The 16,021-nt window shown below is 41.4% G+C and overlaps 1 protein-coding gene across 1 annotated transcript in view; it reads left to right on the forward strand.

Moving 5' to 3' along the window:
• The window catches only part of SORBS3 (sorbin and SH3 domain containing 3), a 157,541-nt gene that overhangs the window by 89,891 nt on the left and 51,629 nt on the right, over positions 1-16,021 (forward strand). The window contains exon 10 of the mRNA XM_033947608.1: positions 1,516-1,547. Coding sequence (XP_033803499.1) covers positions 1,516-1,547 — 32 coding nt within the window. The remainder of the gene's footprint in view (positions 1-1,515; positions 1,548-16,021) is intronic.

A 16,021-nucleotide genomic window follows, 5' to 3' on the forward strand; every position in this document is an offset into this window, starting at 1 on the left:
GTCTCTTGGGTCAGACTCAGAGCATATGTAATGGTACAGTATTTGTGACTTGGATGTGTATAATGGTAAGGTTACCAGGTGACTTGGTTTAATTTTGTATGGCCCTGCCTGCCTCCCCTCATGTAATCCAGCATTCCCCTCTCTTGCTACCACCCATTGCTGGTGTCAGCCCCTCCCTTCTAACCTCCATTTGTACTCCAGTGCTACCATTAAGAAGTACAGTTCCATGATGCAGAAGCTCTTCTTAACCACAATGTGTTACCTCCTGGTCCCACCCCCTCTGATGTACATTTCCCATTCCCATGGGGATGGGACCCAACAGAGATCTATAGTACAGCAGAGGAGAGCCTCCACATCTCAGCACTGTACTTCCTAATGCTGCACTGGAGGAAAGGAGTTGGGAATTGTAAAAGAAGGTTTGAGGAGGGGGAGAAGGTAGAAGAAGGAACGAGAGAGGAAAGAGAATTAGATGCAAGGTCGAAAGGGGAAAAGAGAGATGCAAGTGCTGGACTGGGTCTGGAAGTGTAGAAAGAGGTGGAGATGGCTTACCAGAAGGGCAGAGGGGGAGATGGCTGGACTGTAGAGGGGAAGAGAGAAAAAAAGAGAGAGATACAGATGGCCTACTGAAAGGCAGAGAGAGGTGGCGATAGCTGGGGAGTGAGGGAGAGAGAGCAATGACGACTGAAAAAAGAGAGTAGAGATGACTGAAAGGAAGGGCAGAGGGGAAAGATATGAAGATTATAATTTTGATGGTGGAAAATTGCCACGGGAAGGCTCCACCCTGTTTCATCTAACTCCACCTGACCACACCACACTTGGAAGACAAAATTTAGAGAAGCTTACATGGACTTTTTTGTGATGGGTGGAAGCTGGAATTGTGGAGGTAGCTGCGTCTTTCAGTTGGTTACTTATATATTGATGTTTTGCCCATAGATATACTTTTATATTTTCAAGGTATCTGAATGTCTGCATCAAATCTCCCTGTTGATATGTTTTTGGGTTGTGGGGTTTTTTTATTTTTTTTTTTTTTTGGGGGGGGGGGGGTATGTGCAGACCCTGCACCTTTTGGTAGCCTTTATCAAGACCACTTCCACCCTATGTATATCCTTTAAGAGTGATGGCCTCCATCTATGAAACAAACCCCAACAGGCCAACACAAAAAGTAAACCAACTTAAACCCCAAATGGCAGTCTAGTGCTCCCGGTTGCTTCTGTGTTTAAAACTAAAACTCCGCTGTCCTGTTTTGATTTTTCTGGTGGAGTGGCTACACTTTGACTGTGTCTCAGGTCTCTTCGCCTCAACTGTGGCAGTGTGTCACTTTGACAGGGTCCAAAAAGCCTTGTCCTCAGTAGATTGTCCTCGGTAGATATGGTGCAATCTAGGACCCTGAGGGTAGCTTTTCCACCATAGATTGCCAACCTTGCAGACTGTTCAGCCGCTGGCTGAGAGTTTGCCAGAGGACTGACTTCTTCCTCCCACACCCGTCTAGCAACCTTATTCTTTTTCTCTCTGCAGGCTTTGCTGGCTGCTGTGGAGCCCCTGCGCTGGTAAGTATCCGTCTCCTTAATACTGCTCTGTTTTCACTTCCTGAACTGCCTGATCACTTGAAGAGTTTAGCAAAGTGTGCAGTCTCTCTTCCTGGACCGAAAGGCTTCCAGGTGAATCTGAGCTCCAGGCTGAAGTCAGTTTCTAAAGAATGAAGGTTTCTTTATCTATGAGTTCCACAGATTGTTATTTAGAACAAACAAGTGGGGGGGGGGGGGGGGGGGGTTCGTCAAATTGTCCTGCCAATAAAGTTTCCTGATTCTTGGATCTAACTAGAGGGGTGTGAGAAGGAGGCAAAGGAAGGAGCCTGGGAGAAGAGTGAAGTAATACAGGGAGGAACTTGATAAAGAGGAGGGATGGGAGCAGAACAGAAGAGAATCTGTATAATCGAAAGTGAGGGCACAGGACCTTATTCAAAAAAGAATTTTTTTCCCCTCAGTGCCCATAGGAAGTGTGTATGTGTGGAGGGGGCGGGGGAGGTCAATAAAGTTCATTTAGAGATTCAAAAATGGAATATCTGTGTAATATTTGAAAAGACCACAGGTCTTAAGCTAAAACATTTTGTCTGGAACACTCGCTATGAATGTTTGTGGAATGTTAACACGTAAGAAATCAGAAGGAGGATATAAAGAAAAAAACATCAAATTGAGTCAAATATAGGGGAGGGGACCTCATACAGAATGTCTGGAAGAGGAATAATGTGGGGGAACCTCATGCAGAGAGTCTCATAGGATAATATAAAGGACCCACATGCAGATTCTAGGAATGGGGTGATATAAGGGGACTCTCATATAGGAAGTGTCTCAATGGGGTAATGTGGGAGACTGAGAAAAAGTCTAATAAAGTTCATATAGAGATTCAAAAATGGAATATCTGTGTAATATTTGAAAAGACCACAGGTCTTAAGCTAAAACGTTTTGTCTGGAACACTCGCTATGATTGTTTGTGGAATGTTAACACTTGTAAGAAATCAGAAGGAGGATATAAAGAAAAAAATATCAAATTGAGTCAAATATAGGGGAGGGGACCTCATACAGAATGTCTGGAAAATGAATAATGTGGGGGAACCTCATGCAGAGAGTCTCATAGGATAATATAAAGGACCCACATGCAGACTCTAGGAATGGGGTGATATAAGGGGACTCTCATTTAGGAAGTGTCTCAATGGGGTAATGTGGGAGACTGAGAAAAAGTCTCATAATGTAGGGGGACTCAAATAGATACTCATAATTGGGTAGTGCGAGGTTTTGGGTCAAAAAGGGCTGACGGAGAGCTGACAAATATCTTCCTACTTGGGACCATGACACAACATAACACCTGGCCTTGGTCACACACGCAGATAAACCCTATGCAAATACAGGACTGCAAACTAAAAGTCCTAATATACACAAACAAAACCCTAAGACGCCAGACTCTGCATGCAGTACAACACCAGAGAAATACAAACAAATACATTTCTTCTTGAACAGTATAAAATAGAGGTAGCAGATATAAATTTTGAAAACTGACATATTTCAATCACTAAATTGAAAATAAAATCACTTTTCATTGCCTTTGTCTGGTGATTTTATTTTTCTGCTTATCTTTTCTCAGTCTCTGGTTACACTTCCGTCTGTGCTCTTAACTGTGTTTCCAGGCCTTCTTATCCATTTGCTGTTTTTCTCTCTTTCACTTTCTGCCCTACATCCATCTTTGGCACTAACTTTTAACATTCAACTTTCTTCCTTTTTTCTGCTTCCTCTTTAAATCTTTTCCATGTCTTCCCTTCTCATCTATCCATGTATACTATCTCCTCCCTCTCTCTGCCGTTCCCCACCATCTTGTGTGCCATCTTATCTCTAATTCTTGTCGTCTATCCATAAATAGCATTTCTTCCATCTCTCTTCCCTGCCCCGCCCCTCCCATCCCTGTGTACCATCTCCTCCCTCTCCTTCTCCTTTGGTCTAGGATCTTTATCCTCTCCTTCCCATTCTGTTATCGCTCTCCCCTCCTCCCCCTTTGTGGTCTGGTATCTCTCTGTCCTTCTCTTCTCCCTCTCCCCTACCTCTCTCTCCTCCTTCCCTTCCTTGATCTGGCATTTCTCTCTCCTTCCCTGCCTCTCCAGTAGTCCATATCTCTCCTTCCCTTTCCCCCTTCTTGTGATCTGGTATCTCTATCCTCTCCTTCCTTCTTCCTTCCTACTCTAGTCTGGAATCTCTCTCCTCCTTCCCTTCCCTGGTCTTTCTCTCCTTGCCTCCCCTTCCAGTAGTCCATCTCTCCCTCCCCTGTCTCCCTTCTTGTGGTCTAGTATCTCCTCTTTTCTCCTTCTCTTCCCTCCTCCTCCTTACCAGTGGCGTAGTAAGGGGGTGTGTGGACCACCCGGGTGCCATGTTGGTGGGGGCGTCTCTGCCATGCCACGCTCGCCCCCACCCTGTACCTCTGTAGATCTTTGCTTGCATGAGCAACCTCTCCTGCCTGTTGCTTGCACCAGCCTGATTCCCCTCTGAATCACTTCTGGGTCACATCAGAAGGATATCCAACACTGGTGCAAGGAACATGCTGGAGAAGTTACTCACGCTGGTAAAGATTTAGAGGTACGGGGGAGGGGGAGGGAGAATGCGAGTGTGGAGCGGGGAGCACGGAAGGAGCAGGGGTGCAGAGAGGAGGCCGCCATCACCCTGGGTACCTCCTACCCTTACTACGCTGCTGCTCCTTACCATGGTCTGGCATCTTTTCCCTTCCCTTCCCCCGGAGGTCGGGCATCTTTCTTTTTTTTTTCCTCCCCATTCCTGCAGTCCAGCATAATAACCACCCCTCCTGTAATCCTGAGAACTGTGACCTCCCTTGCATTCCTCCCCTCCACAGGATCCCATACGGCAGTAGCTCTTTCACTCTTCAGGCCTATGGCAGTGCAAGTACCAGCCTGGAAGATTTCCCTCTGTTCTGCTTCGTGCCTATGTGGGGACAGGAAGAAGTAGATGGGAAAACTTCTGGGTCACCGAAGGCAGCAGGTTTACTTCCCTCAAGCTACCGGTGGCCCAAAGAGAGAAAAAGCATCTGTAGTAATGGAACCCCAGACTTCACTGTGAGCTGTCAAAAATGTCCCTGTGGGCCGCCATTGGCTCACGGGTCTTGCAGTGAAGACCTAAGCTGAGCAGAATTCCTCCAGCTGGCATTGCTGCCTGTGGAGGGTGGTGTTTCAATTGCTAGGGACAGGCAGGTTTCCTGGATCTCTGTAGAGTTTGCCTGTCTCTCACGATTGATGTGAGAGTGAACCAGCACCCCCCTCCCCCCCACTATCAGGACTGTAGGTGGAGGACTCCTGCTTAGCTTAGAGCAGGGGTGTCTAAGTCCCTCCTCGAGGGCCGCAATCCAGTCGGGTTTTCAGGATTTCCCCAGTGAATATGCACGAGATCTATTTGCATGCACTGCTTTCATTGTATGCTAATAGATCTCATGCATATTCATTGGGGAAAACCTAACTAGATTGCGGCCCTCGAGGAGGGACTTTGACACCCCTGGCTTAGAGGGAACGATGATTAGGAGTGTCTCATAATAGGGTAATGTGGCGTACTATCATACGGTGACTGTTGGGTCAGATGGGGGCACCTTCTGATAAAGTTTCATAATGATGTAATGGGGGGGACCCTTGTACTGGGAGTGTCTCATAATAGAGGTAATTTCCCGGACCCTCTGATAAGAGTCTCATAATGGGGGAATGTGGGGGAGAGTCTTGAGTACAGGGTAACACGCGGGAAATGTTAAGAGAGTCTGAGAACGGGTAATTTGGGGGTTATCTGAGAAGGGGCAGCAGCCATGTCACGGGCTATGAGAGTTCTCTGCTCCAAGCTTCAAGCAAGTCAGCAGATGCACTGAATTAATGTGTAACAAGAAATTATTATAATGTCTCTGCTGTTCAGTGGGTATGGTTAATTATTTATTAATAAAACTTGCGTAGTGCCTTTCTGGTGCCAAAACACTGTAGTCTTAGTACAATACAGTCTGGATTATTGTGATTGAGTATGGTTGATATACAGGTTTTATTTAGGGATTTATTTATGCATTATTAGCTAAGATGTGTATGTGTTAGAATTGTTCTTATGATTTACATTGTTTTAAATAACTGAAGCAGTGATTGATAAATGGAAAGTTAATAAAGAGTAAACCACACAATTATAATTAAGCACAAAAAAAAAACAACCCAACCAAATAAAATCAATCAATAAACTGAGTTATTTATAGAGAAAGGCATCAGCAAGGTTTACATTATGAGATCCCCAGCCTGGCTCAGACTCCCCAATGAGACTAACTTTGCACCCGAACAACCTTTAACCCGAGGATCCAACTTAAGCTATAAATCTTTTCAGGAAGGGGCATGCCCTTTCAACCCACTGTAGATCTTGAATGACTCCCGCCCCCGACCCATTTTATTAAAGCATTATAATTTACTCAGATGTTAGAAAGGGCAGATTGAAGAATGCCCACCAGGTATACAATAAAAATTATTTTTATCTGCGTTCAGCAGAGGCTTTCTTGGGGGCAGGAATGTGCACGTAGTGGTGATGTTTCCAAAACTCTACACGTTGTTTTTAGTCAGGAAAAAAAAAATACTTAAATCAAAAATAGTCATGCTTGACTACAGGTACATTTTCTTTAGGCAGGCTTTCAAAGTACATTCTTTATTTATCTTATTTTATTGTATTCTTTAATATATATTTCTCTGTAAACCGCTTCGAACATAACGGATTTAGCGGTATATAAGAAATAAATTACATTACATTACATTACATGTGAATTTTTACTCTGAAAATTAGAGCCTAGGGTGAAAAGTTCCAACAGACATCTTGAAAATTGTCCTTGTGGAGGGTAATTTTTGAGCCATTTCCAGAGGTAAAACAGTGCTCTCTACCCAAGGAATGTGGCTTTTATTTATTTATTTTTTAAAATTCTTTATTAATTTTCAAAACTACAACAGTGTAATACAACCAGTGCAACTCATAGTAAAACAATAAAAGCACATTCATCTTTCTCATAATCATCCATTTTCCTCCCCCCACCCCTTCACCCAAACAATTATCCTTCCGTATAACACAAACATAGATTATCATAAATATCCTATCTATTTTGAATAATGATATCTTCACACCTATCCCAATTATAAATATTCAAAAATCAATTGATGACATAAGAATCCTTCTCCCTCAGGATGTGATCCAGAGTCTGTCCATTCTGGTGATAACATGCATGAGTGAGATAGATAAAATGTTAATAATGAAACTTTATTTTAAAAATAGGTTAACAAAATTTTGTGGGGACTTGGTTAGAATTTTTCCAGATGTCTCTAGAGCTACACAATTAAGAAGGAAAGAATTTCTGAAATTAAAAATTAGAGTTTTAGCTCTAGAGGCATCTTTTTACCTAAAATTCCCATGTAAATGTCTTGTCAAGTTACAAGACACTGAATATGTTTTTTGGGATCCCATTCAATTGCAACAATTTTTAATTGCTCTAGAACAGAAATGAGTTAATATGAAAGAGGTTTAAGTTTCACTACTGAGGAATAAGAGGATGTAATTAAGAATCCCTATTAGAGTAAGGAATGGTTTAGGATTCGCGAGGGTGAATCGTGAATCATTTCCTTTTTTCTTTCTTTATAATTTGTTTATTTTGAAATTGTATCATGTCTCCCCATTATTGTGGGCTTAGAAAGGAATTTTGTATGATTAAGTACTGCTAATATCTAAGGAAGATCCTTTTTTTCTTTGTATCGTCTGATATTGTAACTATTAAACTTATAAAAAAAAAAATAAAAAAATAATCCCTCTCCCCCCTGCCCTGGATACATAGCAAAGGACAAACTGATTCACAGTCAACAAACAATTACAATGAGGTAACCTAAGATGCCAGTGGGCCCCATATTCATTTAAATATATCACCATGTCCTATATAATGTATCTTTTATTTATTTTAAAAGTTTTTATTCCGCACTAGCTACCAGTCTAGGTGGTGTACAAACAAAATACACATAAAATTACTAACATACAAAGTCAATAACGGGGACCCAAATGTTCATATTCAAATACAGAAATTCATAAACAGCATACCTAAGACCAGGTCTTTATTAAATTGTCCTTCCTATATACAAGTCAGAGTTTGCACACGGGGCTGTTTCACTTCTACTTTTGCCTGCTGTAGATGAGGGGTGAGATTGAGGTAGGGGTTGGACCTGCATGCATATTCTTGAATTTTCAACTTTGCATGTTTAGTCAAAGTGTCAGCACAAATTAGCAGGTGTAAATGCGTGCGGCTATTTTTCCTGATAACTTTCAAAGGGGTGTAGTTATCAGCATGGAAACATGTTATTTTACCACTAATTCCTGCTATTTTCGCACAAATTTCATTTTATGCACTAAGACCTTGTTACTAATAACGGAGAGATCAAACTGGTCGCACGAAGCTCAAGTGATGAAGTTACGACACGGTCAGAAGAGAAAGATCATTGGAGAAGGACATCGTGTTTGGGAAGATTGAAGGAACTAGGTGAAGAGGGTGACCTGCAATCAGATGGCTGGACACGTTGAAAACAACCGCTGGATGACGCTGGAGGACCTTTCCGGAATAGCACAAAACTGATTTCTTTTTAGATCTGTAATTCATCAAGTTGATAGGGCTTGGAACATGAGTTGATGGCACCTAATAATTAACTAAGAGTAAAATAACACATCTTAAAGGTAGCCCATATTGATAAATTTCTCCTAAGGAGCTAACATTAACCCCCTCTTTTACAAAGGTGTGCGCCCTAAATGCTAACACGTGCATGTTATCCTATGGACGCGTTAGCGGTTAGCGCATGTGTTGATTTAGCGCGCACTAAATCCATGCTAAAACGCTTAGTGTGCCTTTGTAAAAGAGGGCCTAAGTTGTGTTATTTTACCACTAGCTCATGCTATTTTAATACAAGTCCCATTTTATACAATGAAACCTAATTACTAATAACTAGGGGTAACAGTAAAATAGCCCATCTTAACGTTAGCTCACACTGATAACTTTCTCCCTTAAGTAAAGAAAAAAGAAATGTCTCTAGAAATTGGGATCACTGCTGTATGTAATAAAAGTGAACCAAACATAGTGCAATAAAACCATTATGACAGCATTGATGAGGTTGGCTCTCTTGGGTATTGGTGGAATGATGCACCTACGGTGCCTCTGGAAGAAACTATCTACCCTCGTAGGATTGTTAGAAGGTCTACTGAGCTTCGGGAAGGCAATAAAAACTCACCTCTTCCCCTGACCCTCTGAGAGTGCGCCAATCCAAATCCTCCAAATTCTTCTGACAAAGGGTCCCGACTCTCCACAGTCTCAAATCGCAAATGATGATGTGCCTGTCCCATGTCTTACCATGGACGGATAAAAAGAGAAGACAAAAAGTCCTCCGCACAAAGCGAGCGCAGGAGACAACAACCGATGGAATTGGATAGGAATTTTTTATTCAATACTACAATTAGACTCAACACGAGTAGTAGCATAAGGCCTGCATCAGGAGTCTAAAGCCTTTGATTATTCCCAAATCTTCCAAGTTGTTTTAGTTATCTGATGTCAACTGACGTTTTGGTGTCTAATGAAGTAAAATGAGGAGCAAATAAACGAGCTATATAGTGGCATGTTTTGTCATACAATGTTCTACCACATTCTGTCATACAGTTCATCATCCTTGTCCTACTATACACCATTTTTACCATACTATGTCCTGAAAAAGAAAAGCAATGATGATAAAATCTCACACTATGTGATGAAAATCTACTGCAAAAGTGAGGTAACTCCAATACAAAATGTTTTTTAAATTTTTTTTTAAAATTATTCATATGCTACTTTCTGACCTTAAACATCAAGTTTCAAGTTTATTAAATGGCTTGATTAACCGCTTAAACCAAGTTTCTAAGCGGTGTACATTTAAAAAGTTACATATATTGGGTAACAAAACAGTCCATACAATTAATAAATAAACTTATTATACTAAAAATTTACAATGTTAAACACAAGGTAAGGAGGGATGAAATACAATTTGTAAAGAAAAGTGGAGACATCAAAGGAAAATACAAAAGGATAATAAGACATTAAGGGGGAATAAAATAAGCAAAGCAATTAGTTAAAAGATTAATCTGCAAATGCATCTCTAAAAAGGAAAGTTTTTAACTCGTGTTTAAATTTTACAAACTCTTTCTCCTCCCGTAAAAACATAGGGAGGGCGTTCCATGTCTGTGGTGCTGTGCAGGAGAAAATAAATTGTCTCCTTGTATTAATGATTTTTAGGGAGGGAATAGATAAAAGATTTTGTTCGCTTGATCGTAAGGTTCTCTTTGCAGAATAAGGGATAAGTAATCTAAATAAAAATGCTGGGGACTTATTATATAAGGTTTTAAAAATAACTGTACATAATTTATGAGTAATTCTATATATAACAGGAAGCCAATGAGCCTTTTTAAGGAGTGGTGTTACATGATCAAACTTTTTGGATTTTGTTATTAATTTAATTGATGCATTCTGAATAATTTGTAGTCGTTTTATTTCTTGTAAGGCAATTCCTTTAAATAGGGAATTACAATAATCGATTTTAGATATCACCAAAGAATGAATAAGTATATTAAGTGCTTTAGGACAGAGAAATTTAGAAATAGAACGAATTTTCCGCAATCTGTAAAAGGTAGTTTTCACAATACTACTGATATGGTCATGATAGTTAAGTTTATTATCAAAAATTACTCCTAAAATTTTTATATTTTTAACTAATTGAAGGGGAACATTTAAAATTGAAATAGGAGTAATAAGAGAAAAACTATCTTTCCAGGGAAAAAGCATGACATTAGTTTTTTTAATATTAAGAGCTAGTCTGTTTTTGTCCAGCCAATGATGCACTTGATCTAGTTTCGCATTTATATCCGAAATTTCATTTATATTGTTATTAACTAATGGATGCAATAATTGTATATCATCGGCATAGGCAAAAACATGAAATCCAATGGATTGGCATAGTGTCAACAGTGGAGCCAAAAAAATATTAAAAAGCAAAGGTGAAAGAATAGATCCCTGTGGAACCCCATGTGTAATATGTGAGGGCAAGGATGAAGATTCGTTGAAAATAACTGTGGATGTGCGCTCCTTAAAGTAAGATGTAAACCAAGCAAGAACTTCATCTGTAATCCCTATAGAATGAAGTCTATTAAGGAGTAGTTGGTGATCAATCGTATCAAACGCTGCTGAAAGAAACATATCCTGAAAAGGAGGAAAAAGACCTCAGACTCCTTTTCAGCTTTCTCATAATTGGCTGTAAAAAGCCTATTGAGTGGGAAATCATCAATCATCGGTCAAAAAACCTCCTTATAATAAATTTTCAGAAAAAATAATATCACTTATTTTGTGAGTTTTATCTTAAAAATTTTCAAATTTAACAAAAGAAGAAGAATATAACTTATCTTAAAGGGTCCTGATATTTATTTATTTATAACTTTTTAAATACCATTTACAAAAAACTAAACGGTTTACATCAATTAAAACATACATAAGATAAAAACAAACCATATCATAAAATTTACATAATAAAACAATTTCTTCTCTTCAATTGTCAACTAATAAATCACAAGACTACAATAGCAAACATGGTAAAAACAGATTCTTTTCTTCAAAAGCCGACTAATAAATCACAAAGCTGCTTCTTAAATTGAAAACCGATTTACACACAGTCACAATTGGCCCACCAGGGCATTCCGCATTTTGATACCAACAATGCAGAAAGTCATCGCTCTAGTTTCTGCATAATTTCCTGCACTATTGGAATTAATAGCTTTTGATTTTCGGTTCGTAAAGATCTATTAGGCTTATAAGGTGCCACAACATGTCGAAAGTACCATGGTGTTTGATGATAAATACTATGTCCAACATGCCATAGTTTCCCGTGCCATGTCTGCCACATAATGTGTACCGTGCCATGTCTTCCATGCTATGTTTCATCATGCACGCTTGCCTAAACATTTTTGCCAAGTCATGCCATACTATGTTAGCCATGATTCGTAATACTGTGCTTGCCGCACCATGTTTTGCCAAGCTAGGCTCACCACGCTATGTCTCACCACACCATGTTTTGTTAAATTACGTTTTCACCATGGTTTGTCAACTTTGTTTTGCCATCTTTGTCAGACAATATTTGCCATGCTACCTTTTACCACAATATGTCTGAAAATGTGGCAAAGTGGTTAGAGCTGTGGTCTCAACACCCTGAGGTTGTAGGCTCAAACCCAGGCTGTTCTTTTTGACCCTGGACAGATCGCCTGATCCCTCCCATTGCCCCAGATAGATTAGATAGATTGTGAGCACACCCGGACAGACAGAAAAAAATGCTAGAGTACCTGAGTAAATTCATGTAAACCCTTCTGAGCTCTCCTGGGAGAACGGTATAGAAAATTGAATGAATAAATAAATAACGACATGAAATACCAGCTGTGGTTACCAGACACAAAATTATTCACACTAAAGGGGGGGGGGGGGGGAGTTGTTATTTTACCATGAACTTTTGCTATTTCAGCACAGCAATGAGACCTATTTAGTACTAATAGCTGAGGTTAATAGTAAAATAACTTGTGAAAGCCCATGTTTTAAGTTTTACTTGGAAACTTAGTGTTAAATACAGTATATGTCTGCTTTTCACCAATGCAAGCAGTTCACAAATTGCCACTATAAGGTATCAGAGCATTTAGAGAGGTATTTGTGTTTTTGTCTGTGGAATTGACTGAAATGGGTGTACGGATGACTGCCAATAGACTAGAACCGGTTTACCTGCATTGTATCACACCTCATGCGCTTTGTAACACACATAAAATGAGAGGGTAGTGCAATGGCATGAGCCAGAGTACCTTATAAGGAAGGGATGTCCAGTATTCACAAGGAACCTGATTTTGCACACAGTCTTCTGTTCAGGAGTCTAAGGGCTCCTACCTGGTTCAATCTTGTTGACCAGTTCAAGTGATGATATTCAGTGGCATTTATGTCCATGTACGACGCTGCATACGCCTTTCAGCACTATATAAGTGATAAGTAGTAGTACCCTGTTTCCTCGAAAATAAGCCCTACCCCAAAAATAAGCCCTAGTTAAGATCGATACCTGAAGCCCCCTCCCAAATATCCCTGACACTAGTGTTGCCCAATTCGCCAAAAAAATCAGACTCGTCGATTCAGCAACCCCCCCACCCCAGTGAGACCTGACATACCTCCACTCTGAGGCCTCCTAAAGCAGCAGCGGCGGTAGGACTCTGAACAGGCTGCTTCGCAGCCTTCCCCGCTAGGGCCTTCCCTCTGCTGCATCATTGATGACAACATCAGCGATGCGGCAGAGGGAAGGCCCTGGCGGGAAAGGCCGCGAAGCAGCCCTTTCAGAACGCTGCTGCTGTTGCTGTTTTTGAAGGAGGCATGTCAGTCTCACAGTGGGAAGGTTGGTGGGGTTCTGCTGCACAGGGGAATGGGAGGGAGGGATAGAAAGATGCTGTACAAGGGGATGAGTGAGAGGGGAGGAAAGATGCTGCACATGGGGGGGGGAGAAAGGAAAGAGGAAGAATTGGGATGGAGGAGAGGAAGGGAGAGATGATTGTTGTACATAAAAAAATAAGGCATCTCCTGAAAATAAGCCCTAATGCGTTTTATGGACCCAAAATTAATATAAGACACTGTCTTATTTTCGGGGAAACACGGTAGTAATAGATTCTTGATGAAAACAGAGGAAAAAAATAAAGGCAGATAGAGATCCCAGTGGTCTTCATTAATTTTTAAGCTGGGGCTACTCCTAGATTTTAATGAGCTGAGGGAGGGCCGCCAAATATCTTCCAATGCGGGGCAGTGACACTGCTGACCAGCGTGTTTTGATGACATTCATCCCAGCCAGTCCACCCTCAAACTTCTTTGGGGATGTCCTCAAGGTTGCAAGCATTTCCAAATACAGTGATACCTCAGAATCTGAATGTCCCAGAACTTGAACAACTTGGAATCCGAACTAATTTTTAGAGCAAATTTTGCCCGAACGCTGCTTTGGAATCCAAACGTACGCCCTGGACATTGAGGAAAAAAAGACTGGAAAATTTAACGTGCCAAGCACCCCTCTTTACATGCATTCGAGGACTGGTCCCGTTCCCTTCCCTGTAATCCCTACCATCTCTTCCGCCCTCCCCAGCTCAGCGTTATCTCCCCTCACTTCCGCGATATGATACCACTCACTCAAACTCCTTCTTCCGTCCTACTTTCATGCTCTTGTGTGAAGTCAGCCGCCCCCCCAGCCCCGCCCCCTTTGACACTACTTCTTTCTCAGCCGCGTTCACTTCTGCCGGAAACAGGAAATGTGTCAGATGCGTGCATACACAGGAGGAGGCGAGTTGTGGGGGCGGCCACTAGAAAGGGAAGAAGTTGCGTCAGGTGCGATAATACACAGGAGGAGGCGAGTTTATGAGTGAAAGATGCTGGATGGTGGCTGGAGCTTTGGACTCATTCGTTATCAAGGTTCACTTTACCTTTCTTTTACGGTACTGTATTTGAGAGTGTTCTGAATTACAAAAAAATCCAGTATAATTAGTGTTAAAATTATTTGAAAATATGAGTTTGTGGGACCAAGGAACGGATGAATCCCGTTTCTATTATTTTCAATGGGAAAAATTGTCTTGGAATTCGAACGTTTTGGAACTTGAACGGGGTTCTGGAACGGATTTAGTTCGTATTCCAAGGTATCACTGTATTGTATATTCTGCCTTGTCCTTCAATCCATCCACTCTCCCCTTTCTGAATAAAGATGCAGAGCAGCAGGAAGAAAATTAGAAAAACAATGGGGTCTGCCCCAGAAGTCTCTGGGGGCAGCCATCGGCCCCCGGGCCTTGCATCAAGGAACACTGGCCTATCCATACCATCTACTATCCCTTTCTCTCCCTTAAAGATCCAATATACTTGTCCCAAGCATTCTTGAATTGAGAATACAGTTCAAACTCCTCTTACTGACTTACAAGTGCATTGACTCTGTAGCCCCTCAATATCTCTCATCTCCCCCTATACTCCCCCCCTTGAACTCCATTCATCAGGAAAATCCCTCTTATCTGCACCCTTCTCTTCCATTGCCAACTCCAGACTCTGTCCACTTTCTTGCTGCACCATATGCTTGGAAAAGGCTGCCAGAATCAATATGCCATGTTCCATCTCTAGCAGTATTCAAATCCATGCTAAAAGCCCAACTCTTAACTCCAACTCACTGTAAGATACCTATAACTATTGTATCATTTCTTCTGCTGGAAACTACCCAACCCTGAGATGTCCTGTCTTTCTAAATCAGATTATAAGCTCTTCTGAGCAGGGCCCGTCTATTGAATGATAAATAGTAGTAGTAGATACAGTTTTCATCTCCACCACCTCTACTGGGAGGCTGTCCACAAATTCACCACCCTTTTCATGAAGAAGTGCATATTTCCTCAGGTTACTTTCTAGTCTATCCTCTTTCACCTTTATCCTATGCCCATTCGTTCCAGAGTTTCTTTTCAATTCAAAGAGACTTGCCTCCTGTGCATTTATAAGAACACAAGAAATGCCGCTGCTGGGTCAGACCAGTGGTCCATCCTGCCCAGCAGTCCACTCACACGGCGGCCCTCAGGTCAAAGACCAGTGCTCTAAATGAGTCCAGCCTCACCTGTGTACGTTCCAGTTTAGCAGAAACTTGTCCAACTTTGTCTTGAAACCCTGGAGGGTGTTTTCCCCTATAACAGACTCCGGAGGAGCGTTCCAGCTGTCCACCACTCTCTGGGTGAAGAAGAATTTCCTTACGTTTGTACGGAATCTATCTCCTTTTAACTTTAGAGCGTGCCCTCTCGTTCTCCCTACCTTGGAGAGGGTGAACAGTCTGTCTTTCTCTACTAAGTCTATTCCCTTCAGTATTTTGAATGTTTCTATCATGTCTCCTCTCAGTTTCTTTTCAAGGAAGAAGAGGCCCAATTTCTCCAATCTCTCACTGTACGGCAACTCCTCCAGCCCCTGAACCATTTTAGTCACTCTTCTGTGGACCCTTTTGAGTAGTACCGTGTCTTTCTTCATGTACGGCGACCAGTGCTGGACACAGTATTCCAGGTGAGGGCGTACCATGGCCCAGTACAGCGGCATGATAACTCTCTCCAATCTGTTCGTGATCCCCTTCTTATGCCATGGAAGTATTTAAAAATCTCGTTATCATATCTTCCCTCTCCACCTTTCTTACAAAGTATCTATATTGAGATCCTTCTAGCTGATTTTCAGCGTGAGATAACTAGCAAAGAACAGCTGCTGACCAAATAACTCGCATTTTGGCAGCTAACTAGTCATTTTCAGTGGCGTTCATCTTGTTATTGCCACTGAAAATGCCTGGTTAGCACCCCAAAAAAAAAGCCGTCTATGTTGGGGGTGTGACCACTTAAGTTCCAATATTCGAAACTTAAGCAGGCTGATTGGGTGA

The sequence above is a fragment of the Geotrypetes seraphini genome, chromosome 6 (assembly GCF_902459505.1).
Source record: "Geotrypetes seraphini chromosome 6, aGeoSer1.1, whole genome shotgun sequence".
NCBI lineage: Eukaryota > Metazoa > Chordata > Amphibia > Gymnophiona > Dermophiidae > Geotrypetes > Geotrypetes seraphini.